Raw genomic sequence first — 16,918 nt, forward strand, 5'->3', positions numbered from 1 at the left:
GTCCCTGACAAATGAAATTTATGTGGATGAACTGTAAGAAGCTAAAGCCAAATTGATTTCACACTTCAGGTCCCGTACCACAATATTGATTTGTTGTTATTCCAGTCAAAACGGTGTATCCAGTTTATGCACTCACAATATCGTGAAGCATTTTTCTTAACTCCACATCTAAGAACGTCAAGGCTATTTATCTTTGAAAATGCTAGTGATTCTAACAATGGCCTCATAGTCCACCATAAACTTCACTGTATGATTCTCCCACAGTCTCATTGTGTGTACCACTAGAAAGAATTCCAGGAATGTATGCTATAGTTCTGTGCTTCCAGGACTGAAGCACATCCTCTTCATTCCACTGTGCTTTCCACTACGCTATAATCCCTCTCCTACCAATTTCCAAATATGTCTCAGCTCAACAAGCAACTGGATCATTATGCAGCCACACGGTTATACTCCTCTAGGATTATCGGCCATATGATCATATCTCTCTTCAAACTCTGTCGCTCTGTTTCTATGGTACAGCTTTCTTGCCACAATCATGGACAAAACCATCTGTTTGCAAAACACCTTGCATTGAAAACTCAAATATCCGTGGACTCTTAGCACCAATTTTAGTTCACATTTCTTCATTGAAACCACTTTTTCCATTAACTTTAATGCCACCCCCTCATGCTTTGTACAGTTTTGTGCAATATTTGTCCCAGAGTTTTTTTTTACCAACTTCGGTTTTTCGCTCAGCTCCCTTCACCAGGACTGAATAAGGTATTCTGACCGAAACTTCAAACCACTCTTCACTCATCTGTGCCTTTCAAATCACTTAACTCATCTGTGCCTGCTACCACTCTGGATAATACAAATAACCACGTTTACATCTCATTTTATTTAACTGGAGTGCTGACCTGTGCCCAGTAGACAACTGCAAGAGCTAGACTTTCTACTACTGGTGCGCCAGTCTAGGTAGGGGCATCACCACCGTTTATATGATGTGGGACGAGGGTACACGGTGAAGCAACCCCTCCTAGAAGGTTTCCACAAGTCAACATATGGCCCCGGTGGCAGCTAGAACACAACTCTTTGGAGAAGCTCCCATTCCTTTTTAACATTCCCAAAGCTGACCTTTTTGCTACTAAACTTGGAAATGCAGCGACTCCTAGTATATTTCTGTGGCTGCTTTACACAGACAGAAAATATATTCCAACATCTTTGTTGTTGATGTGATGCCTTATTAGTTGCGATTTAACAGGTAATTACTTCTACACATATACTGATGACTGCATTTGTAAACGGTAGAGTGCAATGACAGGAATGGTGAAATGTGAGGAGTATGCGCCAACCCCGCGACCCTTGACAAAGCCAGTGTAGCCCTGCATTATTTAAACTGACATCCCTTATATTGTGAAACTGCATCAAGCATCGGTGAGTGGTAGTGATTATGGGGGGGTTCAAGACAACCAAGAGGACGTGTTAAGGGCATCGCACCAATAGGTCTATATTTATAATGCATATTTAATAGCGTGTAATAAATGTACTTTTACAAAGAACAAGAAATGAGAGAACAATGTGTTAACGACTGCTAACTTGCACCAACAAGTAGGTCTTGGACTGCTCTCCTTTACTACTAGAAAGTCGAGTGCTACAAGAGGGATACTTGTTCCTCCCCACCATCCTGCACTAAAACCAAATCTCACAATCGGGCTCTCTTAATAAAAAGGAGCGATGCTACACTACTACAAAATTCGAGTGCCATAAATGGTCTGTCAGAATCCGGGCCTCACCTTTTGAAGAGGACTGCTCCGGTTCTTATTACTTGCCTGCTATATTGCTGGCCACCACTGTTGAGAACCTGCATCAGAACAGCAAAGTTGCTGCTAACTCAGCCGCTATTCTTCCTGTCATGACAAGTTTTAAACCAACAACCAATTCTGGCTGTTTAGAAGTACCTGAATGCTACCCTTAGTGTAATTACTTTTATCCCTATACATTAATATTTCACAATACCTTTACTAATCCACAGTAAAGAAATGGACAATCCTCGGAGGGTTGGAAAAAGCCTGCAAGCAAATGCTTGAAGATACATTTCATAATACATGGCATAGTTTCATGGTGGACATTTCCTTCTGAACAGTCAAGAAGCAACAGTCTGCACAAAGGCATAAGTAAGTCCCATTTCTCTGCACCAAGAGCAGCATGGTGCACAATTTTACTGTAGGCGCTCAGTATGACCAATCTGGTAGCCAGAATCTACTGCCCCTTTCTTCAAAAAAGAGGGCAAAATAGGTTTGACACAAGCATATAACAAGTCTGGCCTCAGGAAGCTCTAAAGAGCGACGTACATCAGAGGCAGTACATGCAGGAACAGCACACAGAAAGAAGCCTTCGGAGCGTTTTGGATACCATGTGAGCATGAAAGCAAGGTACAATATGCAGATGATCCAACCTTCACCCTTTGGGCTGACAAAGAAACCACAGGCGTTTTCCAACATCTGATGCGGCCGGGGAGGTCAGCGTTTGTTGAACTTGACTGGTCAAAATGGATCCAACGAACGTTGTCCTAGCCATGCCCACCATTACTACCTGGCGTTTGCCGAAAGGGCTGCTTTCCGTGCCTCAACCGGGTGATTTGAAAACCCAGGCGTGGATTTCACATGTTTAGCAATTTTACGACAGGCTATGTTGGAGCGGGAGGGGGTGGCGGGTGCGCGCCAATAAAACAATTCCCTGAATTAAACAAGCAAACAAACCCCCCCGGCCCTCACTTACCAGATGCCGTCTACCTACGGCCACAGAAACGCTGGAGCACGCACACCGCAAGTCGGCGTGGAGCACGCCTCGGAAGAGACGCGGGAGGACGCCGTGAGCGTGCACGTTGGCGTTAACAGACCTGAGTCGGCACAGGTCTGAAGCGGCTCGTGCACAGCTCTGACTCCCTTGCGACCTAGCAAGGTGGCTATAAGTCTCGTAGGCGGCAGCGCTTCGCGCTGCAACGCCAGCGAGACCTAAAAAGGGGACAGAAAAGTGTTGTTAATGCATGGAAAGGACTCCTAACACAGCGCTAGAAGAAATAAATGGATTTCCTCTGCCTGGTACCGAAATATGTGAACAACACTTAAAAAGCACATGCATAGGTGGTGGAACGCAGGTATGGGATGGCAACTAGGAGGTAGACTTGGTGGGTCAAATAAAACAATTTGCAACACAAGTGCAGTGGTTGAATTTATGGAAAAAATGCCACGATACTGTTTTGTGCTACCTTAATTACATTCTATGTTACAAAAGCATTGGTAAAGCCAATAGGTCTGGGTGCAATATGCCACACAAACGCTTGCCTGCACAAATGGTGAAATTTAGTGAAGCAAAAACGAAGGGAAAAAACGTTGCCCAGCACAACATGGGACTATCCACTAGTAACACTAAGTGCTTCAATAGCATAAGTTCAAGGGTACTTGAAAATTTATTTAATTGTTTCTGGGGCCTTCAGATCTTGAACATCAAAACTGATGCTCGTGTATCATTGCAATTCTGTGTCTATCTTTATTTCACGTCTGAATTCACATCATAGTTATTTCACTTACGGCCACAGGCAAGTAGGTGTCTTTTTGCAATTTCCTAAAAGTGAATTTTTGCGATTAGCAAATTGCAAACACCCAGGTACTAATGTGTCTTTGACACAGTTAACGATTTCTAATGGGGTCGCAATTGACCTACCTCATTAATATTCATGAGGTAGGTCGCAACCTGCCACCGATTGGAAATCGCTAAAAATATACAGGGATGGTGGTCTGCAGGGGATAACCGACCACTATGTCTGTGTTTGCTTTTAAATAAAGCAACCTTTTTTTTTAAATGCAGCCCTTTCCTTTAAAAACAGGATGCGTTAAAAAAAAGTTTCAGTTTCATTTTTTGGGGGGACTAGTCAATGGTCCGTGGGACCACTGCCTGCTCTGAGAAAACTTTTTTGCATTCATTCACAAAGGGAAAGAGGGGATTCCTTCCCATTTGTGAATGGGTTACCACCTAATTAAAGAAGGCGTCAAAATGCAAATGTTTTGCAACCGCATTTTGGTCGCAAAACATTCATACATACCGCTGCGAGTAGCTATTAGGAAGGGATACCCTTAACATGGCCCTTCCTAATACTGAAACGCTAACCTATTTTGCGATTCTGTAATAGGTTACTGAATTGCAAAATGGGTTTGGTAGATAGGAAAATGCATTTTTCTGGCCGCAAACGCGACTAGAAAAAAAAACCTACATATATGTGGCCCTTAATCTTTTAAACATGATAAATCACATATGACAACAAGTGTTCCAGGAAATAAATGTCTTCTTCAGAGCTTAAACTCTTGCTGAATGGCACAAAAATAATCTCTCCAATCGAGCTTCCACAATCAAAATGACTAGAATTTTCAACCATGATAAGCTAGCATCACCTTATCATCTCTTAAATATGAATGTGAAATAAAATCTGAAATCTTGAAAACAAGATGCTAATCAAAAAACAGATAGCGACATTTAGGGGTTCCCCAATTTTTGCACTTTTGTCACCTTTAAGTTAAAACATAAAAAATATAAATTAGGGTCACTGGAACCAATCTATGGTGCACATATATCTCCTATTAGAATGTCAGTCTGTAAAATAGTTACAGACATGACAAATATCATCAGTCAGGTTCCAAATTCTATATGACTTATGAGGATTTTGAAACAGGAAAAGTATGGACTTTTCAATATATGAGCGAGCTATGAACACTGCAACAGAAGTGATATTCTAAAATTGACATCTGCATGATAGATTGGAGTAGGTAGTAGCCCTTTTAACTTTTAGGTTACACGACTAGAAAAAACCCTGAGAATACCAGTGGGTATGCCAAGAGATAAGAAACATGGCTAACTACTGATGAAAAAGAATGCTAAAAGTTCTGCGAAATGATAGAAATGAGAATAAATAATAAAGGGAAGAAAATTCACACTGAGGAGTGTTTTAATTTACCAGGATGTTTTAGACAGACAAGAGCAGTGCACCGAGATTCAAGGTACATTAGTTTACCACGTACAATTATGTGTTAGGTTAGGCAAAGACTAGCATTCATTTGCAGCAGCACACTAAGAGGTGTATGTGCAGGAACATTTATCACTTTGAAAAGGGTACTATTTAATTGGCCGAAACTAAAGAAAACCCTCGCCAGCACCGACTGGCAAAAAGAATGTATTTATGGGGTGTGGAATATGCAGCATGGGCATGGGGGTGAATGCGTGGTATCTCTACAGAAGCTCCTTTGTCCTAACTATGTATAATCTTAACATATAGGTCATAGGGCAGTGATGTTTGCATTTTCAAAGAAAAGATGTTGGACTGGACAAAAATGTCATTAGGGACTATGTGAACGACTTCAGCTATGTTTTGGCTTAAGTTTCCTCCTGCCACTGACTTCCTTCTTTTCGCACTAGGAAGATGTTTTCAACACATGTATATGTGGAAATTGTAAAACTGGATAACTATCTGCAATAGATTTCTGTTGGGCAGAACATTCAAGAGCGAAATACCTTGACAAAGGTCAGTTATCAGCCTCCTAAGAGTAGGCTAATTTGGGGGCAGCTGAAGTTGTTTTGGTCCAATGCAGTACACAGCCACCCTGATGCACCATACCTTGCAGACATCCCTTGACAGTGACCAGCTATGCAATGTGAGATTTTATAAACTAAAGCACCTGCTCCTTGGGCACACAACATGAAGATACCCTGGGTATGTGACCACCTCTTACCAAAGACCAAGTTAGGCTCTCCTTAATAGCCCATGCTATGCACGAGGGAGCACATGCTTAGGATATCTGATACACCCAATCTCAGGCAGTACCAAGACTGCAGTAGAACATTGTTTCTCTGAGACTATATAGCTATAACATGTATTTTCACTTCTGCATAACAAATATACATATATTCTACACACTAAATGACAAAGCAAATAAAGATAAAACATTGATAAGATTACAATGATGAAACAAAGTAGGTGAAATGCACGCAGTAGGACAAACTACCTTTGGATTAAAGTAACGACAGGACTGAGGCTGTGACCCTCCAAACAAGGCAATGCGATAATCATGTTTTTTTCTCCTTGGCCGTGTGCCATCTAGAAGCTCTTCCCTGTCCTCTGGAGACAGCAGATGATATCGCATTCCGCCTGCAAAAAGGAACAAGTTAGGGTTTATTAGGGAACTCAAAGCAAAAGAGACACAATTGGGTTTATTAATATGGAACTCAAAGATAAAATTGTACACCTTCCCAAAAGCACCACATCAAATCACTTACTGACAAAAGTCAAAAAAACGTTGCAGTCTTTAGAGACAGAGATACAATCATCCACCACTCTCCACATGATCAACTCTCCAGCCGGAGGAGGAAGATATGGGCTGCCCATAAAGGCGGACAAGAACGAAACAAACATCCTCAAAAAGGCGATCTGCAGGTTACACTCATCATGGAAGTAAGTAAGGCCAATATCAGTGAATCGGGCACTCTGATAGATACTCAATCTGCAAATCCATAAAGGAGGGGCAGTTTTAGGAAGTGCCCTGGGACAAGCAGAAGATGGGTCACACTCTGGATGGGAGATGTCTCTTAGCTCCCACGCTTCACTCTTCCAGAGATAAAATGGGTACACAAGCTATGTAAATAACAAAGGCCGAACAATCATTTGCACAGCCAGTAGGTCTTGTAATGGCAAGCCTGCAATGTTTTATTTATTTATGGCAAATATATATAGTCGGAAATCAAAGTATAAAAGTAATACAATGTAAAAATGTTGCTGTGTATAGGGAATGTGCATACGTTTAAAAACAATTCATGTTTGTAAGCAGATTTTAAAAAATGAACCAGAGAAAATGAAATGAAAGAAGGAATAAAAAACAAGAATGTCTTATAACGGTTCCACAGGAGTGTACTACATCAAATACAATGGCGTCACTCACTGTGCAGAGAGCCAGTGGTTTAAACGGGCGGTCCCACTGTTCCATGCTGGGATGGGCGGATGTGTTAATGACACTTGAATAGTCCAATCAACAAAGAGGGATCACTGAAAGCATGCGCACACAGACACACACACACAGACACACACACACACACACACACAAGGACCAGTGACAAGTGGAAGTACTGCGCAAATTTGCTCGGTGCAGGTGGAACGGGAATGGTAAACAGAGTATAGATAGTTGATCTGAATAAGTCTCAGTCTGGAGGAGGTGGTGAGCTCACAGGGGGCATCAGGGCATCGTGCCAGTCTTCTTCCTCAACCGGGCCTTTCCATTCCTCCCACCGGGTCTGAAGGTGGTCCAGTGAGCCGGGCTAGTTGACAAGGATGTGAGAAATCCTGTCGCGGCCCAGGTGCCCCATAAGTAACTTGGCTTCTAGGGGACTGAACTCAGAGAGAGGATGGGTGAGGAGGGAGTAGCTGTGCTGAAGGTACTTACATAATTGGGTGCTCATGAGACTGTACATCTGCGTGAGATCCTGAAAGGAAAGTATGTGTGTCCCCGACCATACATCACCCATTCTCGTAATACCAATGAGGTCCCAGGAGTGAAAGCCATTGAGTCCAGTCAACTCCCACAGCCAAGTGCAATGCCAGAGGGGCGTCTGCTGCGTAAGTATGCCTTGCCATTGAACATGGTGAAGGGCAGCCTTCCAAGCAAGGAACACCACCCGGGTAACCAGCGGCATCGAGAGGGAGTCGGAGATCCATAGAGCAGGGTCTGGAGATGGGAAAGTCCATCAGTGTCAGTTCCAGATGATAGGTGGGGTTGGACCACCCCTGTTAAACCAGTTTTGGAGAACAAGGAAGTGTGAAGATAGGTAAAAAAGATACAGGTTGGTCATGCCCAAGCTGCCATCATCGCTGACAGTTGGTAAATGCAATGCGCGGCCGGGAAACTCGCCAGAGGAATGGTTTAGCTGCACCGCCTATGCGCCGAGAACCGAGTCGGGGTAAATGAAGTGGTGGATTTAGAAAGACATAGAGGAATTAAAGAAGAATCATCATTTAGTAAAGGGCGATACACCCCAGGACATTGAGGGGGAGAGAATGCCACCTAAAGAGATCCGACTGGGCTTTCCGGTCTGGGCTTTCCGGACTAGGGGTTGACGATTAAGGGCCCAGATGAGCTCGGGGTGGAGACCAATCCATATGCCCAGACACTTAAAACTGGATCGATGGAGGGGAATCGTGCCAATCGAACCAGTCCCTGGAGGGACCAGAGGGACCAGCACTGACTTGGAGGGGTTCATCCTGAGACCCAAAGCCCGCTCAAACTGTTTGAGCAACAAAAGGCAACAGGGACCACTCACAACTGGGTGACCAAGATAAAGCAGGACATCGTCCGCATACAGTGCAATGCAGTCTTCATGCCCCTTACACCAGACCCAGCCGATATAGTGAGGATCCGCATGGATGAGCTCACCCAGAGGCTCAATCATCAAAACGAAGAGGGGAGACAGGTGACAACCCAGTCTAGTCCCTTGCTCAGGGATGGCATGAAGCCACACTGGTCAGGTTGTACCAGTCCAGGCCAAACCAGCCTGAGCCTATTAGCCAAGATTGTTGCAAAGATTTTAACTTCATAGTAAAGAAGCAATATCAGGCTGTATTCCGCACATGATGTGGAGGGGGTTGCGTCTTAGGTATTACAACTATGGTGTTGGGAGTCTAATTCTTGTGAAAAGCACCCGACCTGACAGGCCTCCTGGTACAGTGATAGTAGGTGAGGGATAAGAGTCTCCCGGGACGTGGTGTAATACTCCATGGGAAAGCCATTTGGACCCGGGGTTTTATCCGGCGCCATTCCTGACAAGGCTTTGACAATCTCATCTGCCAAAAGAGGCTCGACCAGAGTGCAGGCTTCATGAGGAGGCAACTTGGAGAGGGGAATCGTTTCGAGGAAGTTAAGGGGCGCTGTAAAATCCTGGTCCACTGACTTGGCATATAGTTTGTGGTAGTATCGAGCGAAAGTTTGGGCTATCACAGGGAGGGACTGGTAAGACTGACTAGCATCATCGAAGATCTCAGGGACAATCCTATCAGCCTGTTGTCAGGAAACCAGCCAATAGAGTGGTTTCCTGTTTTTATCTCCCCAGCTGGAGATCCTAGCCTTTGTAGCCCACCAGAGGTGTTTGGCAGCTTCAAGGGAACGTAGACGAATGTCTTCCTGGATGAGGCCCAGCTGTTGAGAGGCATCGGACTGGGGGTGAGACCTAAACTGCTCTTTCAGGCGAAAGGCATGTGCCTCCAGCTGGGCAATCAGCCCACCATGCGCCCGCTCTTGGGCCCTAGTATAGCTCCTAGTTGGGCCTTGCAATGTTGCTTTGCTCGCTGCCCTTAGTGATCCTACATGGCCGACAGAGCCTTCATTTTCATCGAAGTAGTTTTGAAATGCAGACCTAAGGGAGTCGTGAATTTTCCATCTTGGAAGTAGCAGGAGTTTAGGCGCCACATATGGCGCTGACCCATAGGAGGGAGTCCAAGGTGGAGGAGCAGGGGATAGTGGTCCGAATGCCATGGGGTAGAATCTACGTCTAAGTCAAGAATTGACAGCCAGAGGCAGGTAAGAAGGCAAGGTCTATTCGAGAGGGAGCTGCTGAGGTGTGTGTGAATTGCCGACTGCGAGGATGCCAGAATCGCCACGCATCACAGAGATCCAGGTTCATAGCCCAATCAGTGAGACGACGGGCACCAGCCGCCCGCGCCGCAAGAGCAATCCAATTCAGGGTCGGCACCGCGTTAAAGTCATCCCCTACTACTGTGAGCCCATGCGGAAGATGGGTGAGAAGGCGAGAGAGAACCCGAAGACCGAGGACGGCGAATCGGGCGGTAAGTAAGCACACAATAATTGGACCTCCAAAGTGCCCTCCAGGGTGAAAAAGAGTGCCTGCGGGTCACGCACTTGACCACTAAAAGGAAGGAGCGTTGTAAAAGGAGGACAAGCACCCTGACCCCCCAGGATAACTCAGCAAGGAAAACTCTATCTTAGCCTTTGCAAGCTAAAAAAGGGCAAAGCACCCCGTTGAGATGTGTTTCATGTAACAACAGTACTTCCGAGCGATGCCAGTGTACGAAGGTAAAGACTGCTGTCCTGTTCACTCGGTCCAACAGACTATTAACATTCCACAACAGGACACTGAATTTCATGTGAGCATGGGGCGGGGAGTAGTAGTGAGCTTGTCAGGTACGTGTCATGGTAGGACGCCACCCTGGGACCACGTATGTGAATAGAGCAAGTGTGTGTGCCATAACCTAAGGAAGGACAATGGAAAGGTAAAAAAAGCAATCAACAATAGTGCGTGAATCAACACCACCCGCTCCCCGATTCCCGCCCCTCCCCACACTTCTACCCTAGAGGCATCTATTGCCCTGTAACGGAGGTGTGTTAGAGAAACCAATAGACATAACATCATGTACATCTTAAGGAGGTCGGAAACGCCCGCCATATTATTACAGAACATTAAGAATAGCCAAAAGCCACCATTCTACAAACAGTTAGAGAACTTTCAAGGGTCAGATAGGACCAGGAGGTAAGGCAGAGAACAAGTGTTTAACATGGTGGAGAAAGGAAGACAGCAATCAATGTTAGAGAGAGGCTTCCCCCCTCGGTAGCATCCAAGGGCGCAGCGAGCCCCACAGTCGGACCATCAAGCATACAGCAGGGGGTAAAGGATGTGCCCCCCTCAGGTATATGGCTCACTTCCAGGTGACAATCCCAACACCGATGCAGACCTCCATGTCCGAAGATAACAGTTGCAGCCACACGACCGCCAATATGCCCTTGGGCCACCGTTAGGAGGCCAACAGGAAAATGCCAGAGACAAGGAGGCACGCAGCTGATGTAGTTCACTTTTTGCCAAATAACAGGACTGCAGGACAGGACAGGCCAGAGTAAGAGTGGATGGTATTTAGATCCAGAGGAAGGGCCACCCGCCCAGCAACCGCCACTCCTCATCTTCACCCCCAGAGGCCGAATTCAAAGCTTACCAATGAGATGAATGGGGAACCTTGCACCCTCTCCTGGATATGGTGCGCAGTCTACGCACCTTGGACGTCGCCTGGGGTCTCTTAGGTCTGGGCATCTCCTGTTGTTGGGGGGGAGCCGACAGAGCCGTGCAACGGGCGTTCCACCGTACGCCACTGCCAAGCCAAGCAGGGTGTATCAAAAAAGGGCGACTTTTTGAGGTGGCTCACATGGAGACACGCCGGGAAGACCAGACGGTATTGGAGTCCCATAGCTCTCAACTTCTGCTTGACGCCTGCATACGGGCGCTGGCGCTGCTGGACCTCACAGGTGTGATCTGGAAAAAGGACTACTTTAGCATCTCCGTACCGGCCGTCGACAAAGAGACAAAACAAAGAGAGGAAGGGCTCGGACCCCAGATGACCCTCCCTCAATCTCGGCCTCAAGGGCGAGGCAGGGAGTTCTGGGAAGCCAGTGGGGACCGGGTGGTGTGGAGGTAAGTCTTCGTGGTAGCAGCCCGTCAGTGGGGGCCCAGGATGAAACTCTCCCTCGCTGGAGGAAGCAGGAGCTATGATGACCAGGGTGAGTTCTCTATCAATCCACCACTGCGCTTCCAAAGAAGGGGGGCTCCAGGAGCAACACCGCAAGTATCCAGAGTGTCTCGGGGTACGGGCTCCGAACCCTTCAGGCCACGCCTGACCCCTCAGGGTGCCCCCGGTCTAGGGCCGAGCCCCGGCAGAGATTAACTCAGGATGACAGCATGCACCCCAATCAGCAAGCAAGGACCGCGACACCAGACTCTCCTCGCAGTCCACAGGAATCAACTCCTCACCACTGGGCCCAATAGGGAGGCAGGCCGACCCCCAGAGATTAAGCCCGTACTTCCCATCCCAAGAAGCAAGCTGGTCAGAAGCAGCACCTTGGCCAGCAGGCGGGGCCAAATCGGGAGGCCGCAAGTCACCGCCAGCCTTCAGGCCTGTGAGGATCCTCTTATTGGGACTCCGGCGGGTGCACAGTAAGAGGCGCCCCACGCGGATTTGCAGCGGTCGCGCAGCCCATCATGGCAGCAGTGGGTCTCCTCTGACCCCAGGGCACCTCCAGTCGATCCACCCCAGAGTCGCGGCGGCAGCCACAGATAGAGGGAGTCTCAGGTACGCACTTCGCCTTACACACATGGCCGTGGGTCCCGTCACCAATTCAGGGCCGCATTAGAGGCATCGGGCTCAGGAAAGGGCGCCGATCCTTACTACAGGACCGCAAGTTGCTCTGGGCTCACTGGATGGCAGGTGGCAGTCTGGATTCAGGTCATAAATAAGGGGTTTTAGCAGAGCCACATTACAGTGGGACCGCCATGTTGGCTGCCTTGACCACGTCCCCATATATATGCATTTTGATCATGAATTTTATAGAACACATGAGGCTTGTGAGACAACACAATAAAGCTCTAAGCCAGACCTAACAATACAGCAGAAATAACCTAAGGCGTTCGCACTCAGTTTAAGTAAAATATAAAAATGTTGTAAGAGAAATACAACAAAAAGAGGCAGAAATTGGTTAGGGAGCTCAGATATTAAAGTAAATTTACCAATCACAAGTGTCCACCGGAAGGACACAGTGCACTCAGAAAGGTCAATGGTGATCCCCAATCCCAGGGTGCTCTTAAGAACATTTGACGGATGAGCCCCATATCAGTTGTAAAGTTTTCCACATTTCTTCCAGCAGCAAACAAGTGATCTGAACTTCTGTAGACTAGTTTACAAGCGCTTTTGGATCTGTTCTCCTAGCAAATAAGTACCAAACCTTTCTAGCTTCTTCCAATGCCAAGGTCCCTTATAAGCAAGTCTTGTACCCAGAAGCTTAACTGACCCTGAAAGACTAGCAGGAAGTGATTCTTGCGAGAGGCTTCCTGGAACAGATCTCCAGCAAACCACCCTATTGAAATATGGGTTATGATCACCTCACACTCCCCAGATATCTGTTTTTTTAACAGAATCATGGCTAAACTCTACAAATCACCCATCAACCAATTTAGCCATCCCAGAGAGTTATACATGTATTCATCTTAACAGGGAAGGAAAAACAGGCGGTGGCATTGCCATTGCATTTAAAAACTCCCTCTACGTGAACTGGATCTCTATCATAAGCAACAGCTGTAAGGAATTAGGGATCTTTAAGATAAACATATCCGCAACAGACAGCTGGAATGGAGCACTGATATATCACCCCCCAAGACCCAGGGCCAACTTCTGTGATCAATTGATAGAACAATTAGCTATGCATGTCCTAGCATCAAATCAATTTCTTCTGCTTGGCGACTTTAACTTCCATGGGGAAGAATACACCAACCCTGAAGTTAATAAACTTCTAGTTAATTTAGAATTACTAGGACTGGCCCAAAGAGTTAAAGGCCCAACACATATCGCTGGTCATTCGCTGGATTTAATCTTCTCCAACACAGACCATTTGGTCTGCAAACCTCGAATCCCCTTAACGTGGACAGATCAATTTATGCTCACGTTCGCTATTAAACCCCCACGTCTTGTGGGCCCCGCAGTGAATAAAGGGCAGCGACAAAAAGCGCGAAGACCATGGCATAAACTAACTCTTCAATCCTTCAGTGAAGCTTTCCACCCCAAACCTCCAAATAGCGATCTTGAAGTTATCTAAGCTGCTGGAAGGTTTCAATTCCGCCTTCACAACAGCACTGGATGCAACAATTCCTTTTAAAAATCATGGGCCCTCACAGTCGAGGACTATCAGCCCCATGGTACACACCAGAATTAAAAGTAGAAAAATCCAAATATAAAACCTTAGAGAGACTCTGGCGGAGAAGGAAAACCCCCCAAGATAGGAACCTTTATAAACAGGCTTGTCCCAATACCATCAGAATATAAATATGCTAGACAAACTTTTATGATAAATCAAATAGAACAAGCTAGTAACTCCTCAAAGGCCCTCTTTAACATAGTACGGGATTTCGTCTCCCCGCAAGTATGCATCCAATCCTCAGTAGAATCCCAGGAGTTTTGTGACTTACTAGCTGTCTACTATCAGGAAAAGATTTGTAATATTTACGAAAATTCATGGTTTCTGCTTTGCAGGACTCAGAGACTAGCATCAGATCAGAGGAGCAAGGAAAAGTAACACCTAGTACTCTGGATTGTTTTTAGACGGCCACAATAGAGGAAGTTCACAATTCATTGGTTACAGCAAAATCTGGCTCACCCTATTATCCCTGTTCCTCTAAGATGATGTCTCTCCTAGCCACTTGCTGTGCCCCTACAATTCAAAATATTTTCAATTGCTCCATACAAACAGGAACTAACCCCCCGGCATGGAAGGAAGCATATGTACGGCCTATATTGAAAAAAGTAGCATCCGACCCGCAAGTACTTAGCAATTACCGTCCAATATCTCTCCTACCTCTATTGGGTAAGCAATTGGAAATCCTAATAAATAGTCAGCTGGGGTCATATCTTGAAACCAATACAATTCTGTCCTCTCACAATCAGGTTTATGACCGGGTTTCAGCACAGAGATCGTACTCCTGGCTGTGACTGACTCTCTTAGACAGGTGATGGATGCTGGAGGTTCGATCGTACACCCAAAGCTTATGAAAAGATTGCAGGCCTGTGGTATCCAGGGAACAGCATTAAATTGGCTGCAGCGTTTCCTATCAGACAGACAACAGACGATCATATTAGGGCCTTATTCTTCAGACAAAATGCAGTTGGATACGGGCTTACCCCAGGGATCATGTCTAAGCCCAATGCTATTCAATATTTATATGGCTCCGTTAGCAAAGATTGTAGAGCAATTTGGCTTTGAGATAATTTCATACGCTGACGATACCCAGCTTATGTTTACCGTTGGCCGGAATTTAAAATCAGAAAAAAATGCGCTTCTCGGACGGAATGCTTGCAATCTCCAATGGGATGACTGGGAATTGCCTCCAGCTGAACCCAGAAAAAACAGAGATCATGTTAATGGGGAAAGCCCCAACCCTTTGGTCGGACGAGTGGTGGCCGCACCAATTGGGAGCAGTTCCCGTGCCCAAACAAAATCAAAGAAACTTAGGGATAAAACTTGACCATACTTTAGCTATGAAAGACCATATTGCTTCTACCAGCAGTCCCTATTATTATAACATGCGCCTTCTGCGCAGAAACTTTCCCTTTCTCCCCACTAACTCCCCCAGAACCCTTGTCCAGGCAATGATGATCCGTAGACTGGACTATGGGAATGCTCTGCTGGCCGAAGTGGGTGAAAACCTGCTTTCAAAGTTACAGGTGGTCCAGAACACCGCAGCAAGATTAATCCTGAACTGTCCTGCAGGTACCCCTTCCACGCCTTTGCACTGGCTACCTGTGAAGAAGCGGACCTACTTTAAAAGTTGCTGCCTCTCTTATAACGCCTTGAGAGGCAAAGGCCCACTCTATCTTCAAAGAAAACTTACTACTTACGTGCCTTCTCGAAATCTAAGATCAAGCACCCAATCCCTTTTGTGTGTGCCCCAAATACTTCAAACTCGCAATGGGGGCAAGTCCTTTTCTTATCTTGCCCCAAGGTACTGGAACAAGCTACCCATAGCTCTTCATGAGATTCCTATTTACAGTAAATTCAGAAAACAACTAAAGGCCTATCTGTATTAATTTTCTCTGGTTGTCCTCCCTATCAGGTTCCTCAACAGTGCTGAGATGCCCCCGGGTGACATGTGAGCTATAGAAATAGCATTAACATAACATAACAACTGGAACTTCTTAGTCATACAGAAGTGAAGTTAGTGATTCCTTTCAGGTTACTAGCCTGTTTGAAGAGTAAAGTTTCAGAGCTAGTATTCTCGATATTCTCATTAAAATGCAAGTTAAGACCACTCTAGCCCAATACTGACTTATGGTCCATATGGTCACTGAGACTCAGAGAAGCATGATTTCAATTTAATGCAGAACAAAAATAAAAGAGTTATGGTAAACTGCCTTTGGCTATCATACTGCCCAAACCCTTTAACTGTCACCAAAACCCCAACAGTGAAAAAGGCATATTCCATATGTTTATAGAAACGGTGGATTCGGTACAGATATGTTACTGTGCAGAGCTGTCTTTCTGCATGACATTTCATTTCCAGCTCTGTTGGAACCCTTTTACTTACATACCCCTTATATAGGCATAGTGCCACAGGATAGTCTAGCAAGGGCCCAACTATTATCTGTACTCAACTAGTGGCCACGTGTGCCATTCCATAAAACAGACAGACCTCCCAGAGCAGGTACTACAAGAGGAAAAATAAAGTACACAGCATTTAAACAGAGTACACAAGGATGAGTTTGACTTGCAAGATGCAGCTGAAGCCAAAGCCCAAGAGGTACAAGTCAAAGAGTACTTATAAGATGAGACAAAGTAAGGGGCAAATAATGTTTCCTGGAGTTCGAAAGCCAATCTCATTGTGAGGGCATAGATTAACAGTTTACGATACAAAAGAAAACTTGCCAAAAAAATAATGCAGAACAAAAGGACAGGCAGCAGTGGAGTGCGGGATAGAACAAGGATTAACAAGGGGCTAAGAACACTTTGCAGACTACAATACAAGAAACTATGAAGCAATTTCTCTTTACGGTCCGCATACAAACAAAAAGGACTTCAGCCTTCATGTACCTGTGTACCTCTATCCACCCATTCCACCCAAACACAAACCGATCCGTCCGAATAATAAAACTACGATACAAAATTGTGGCAATTTTAGAAGCATGCTTTTTGTAGCACCTAAATACAAAATCACTTTTAGGGGGGCCTGTAGACAGCATTCAAATGCATTTAAGGTTAACAAAGAAAAATATAAACTACTAAAGGTAGAATTATGGCCCTTTATCAAGAAAGACCCGTATATTGTATTGATAATAAGAAAAATGGCAATTACCTATAACTGGTGATAT

The 16,918-nt window shown here is 45.5% G+C and overlaps 1 protein-coding gene across 2 annotated transcripts in view; it reads right to left on the reverse strand.

Moving 5' to 3' along the window:
• Positions 1 to 16,918, reverse strand: part of KLHL7 (kelch like family member 7) — a 255,900-nt gene that overhangs the window by 115,872 nt on the left and 123,110 nt on the right. For both annotated transcript variants that reach the window (XM_078663561.1, XM_078663560.1), the window contains exon 7: positions 6,033 to 6,175. In XM_078663561.1, the coding sequence (XP_078519687.1) occupies positions 6,033 to 6,175 (143 nt within the window). The remainder of the gene's footprint in view (positions 1 to 6,032; positions 6,176 to 16,918) is intronic.

Source organism: Lissotriton helveticus, chromosome 10 (genome assembly GCF_964261635.1).
Source record: "Lissotriton helveticus chromosome 10, aLisHel1.1, whole genome shotgun sequence".
NCBI lineage: Eukaryota > Metazoa > Chordata > Amphibia > Caudata > Salamandridae > Lissotriton > Lissotriton helveticus.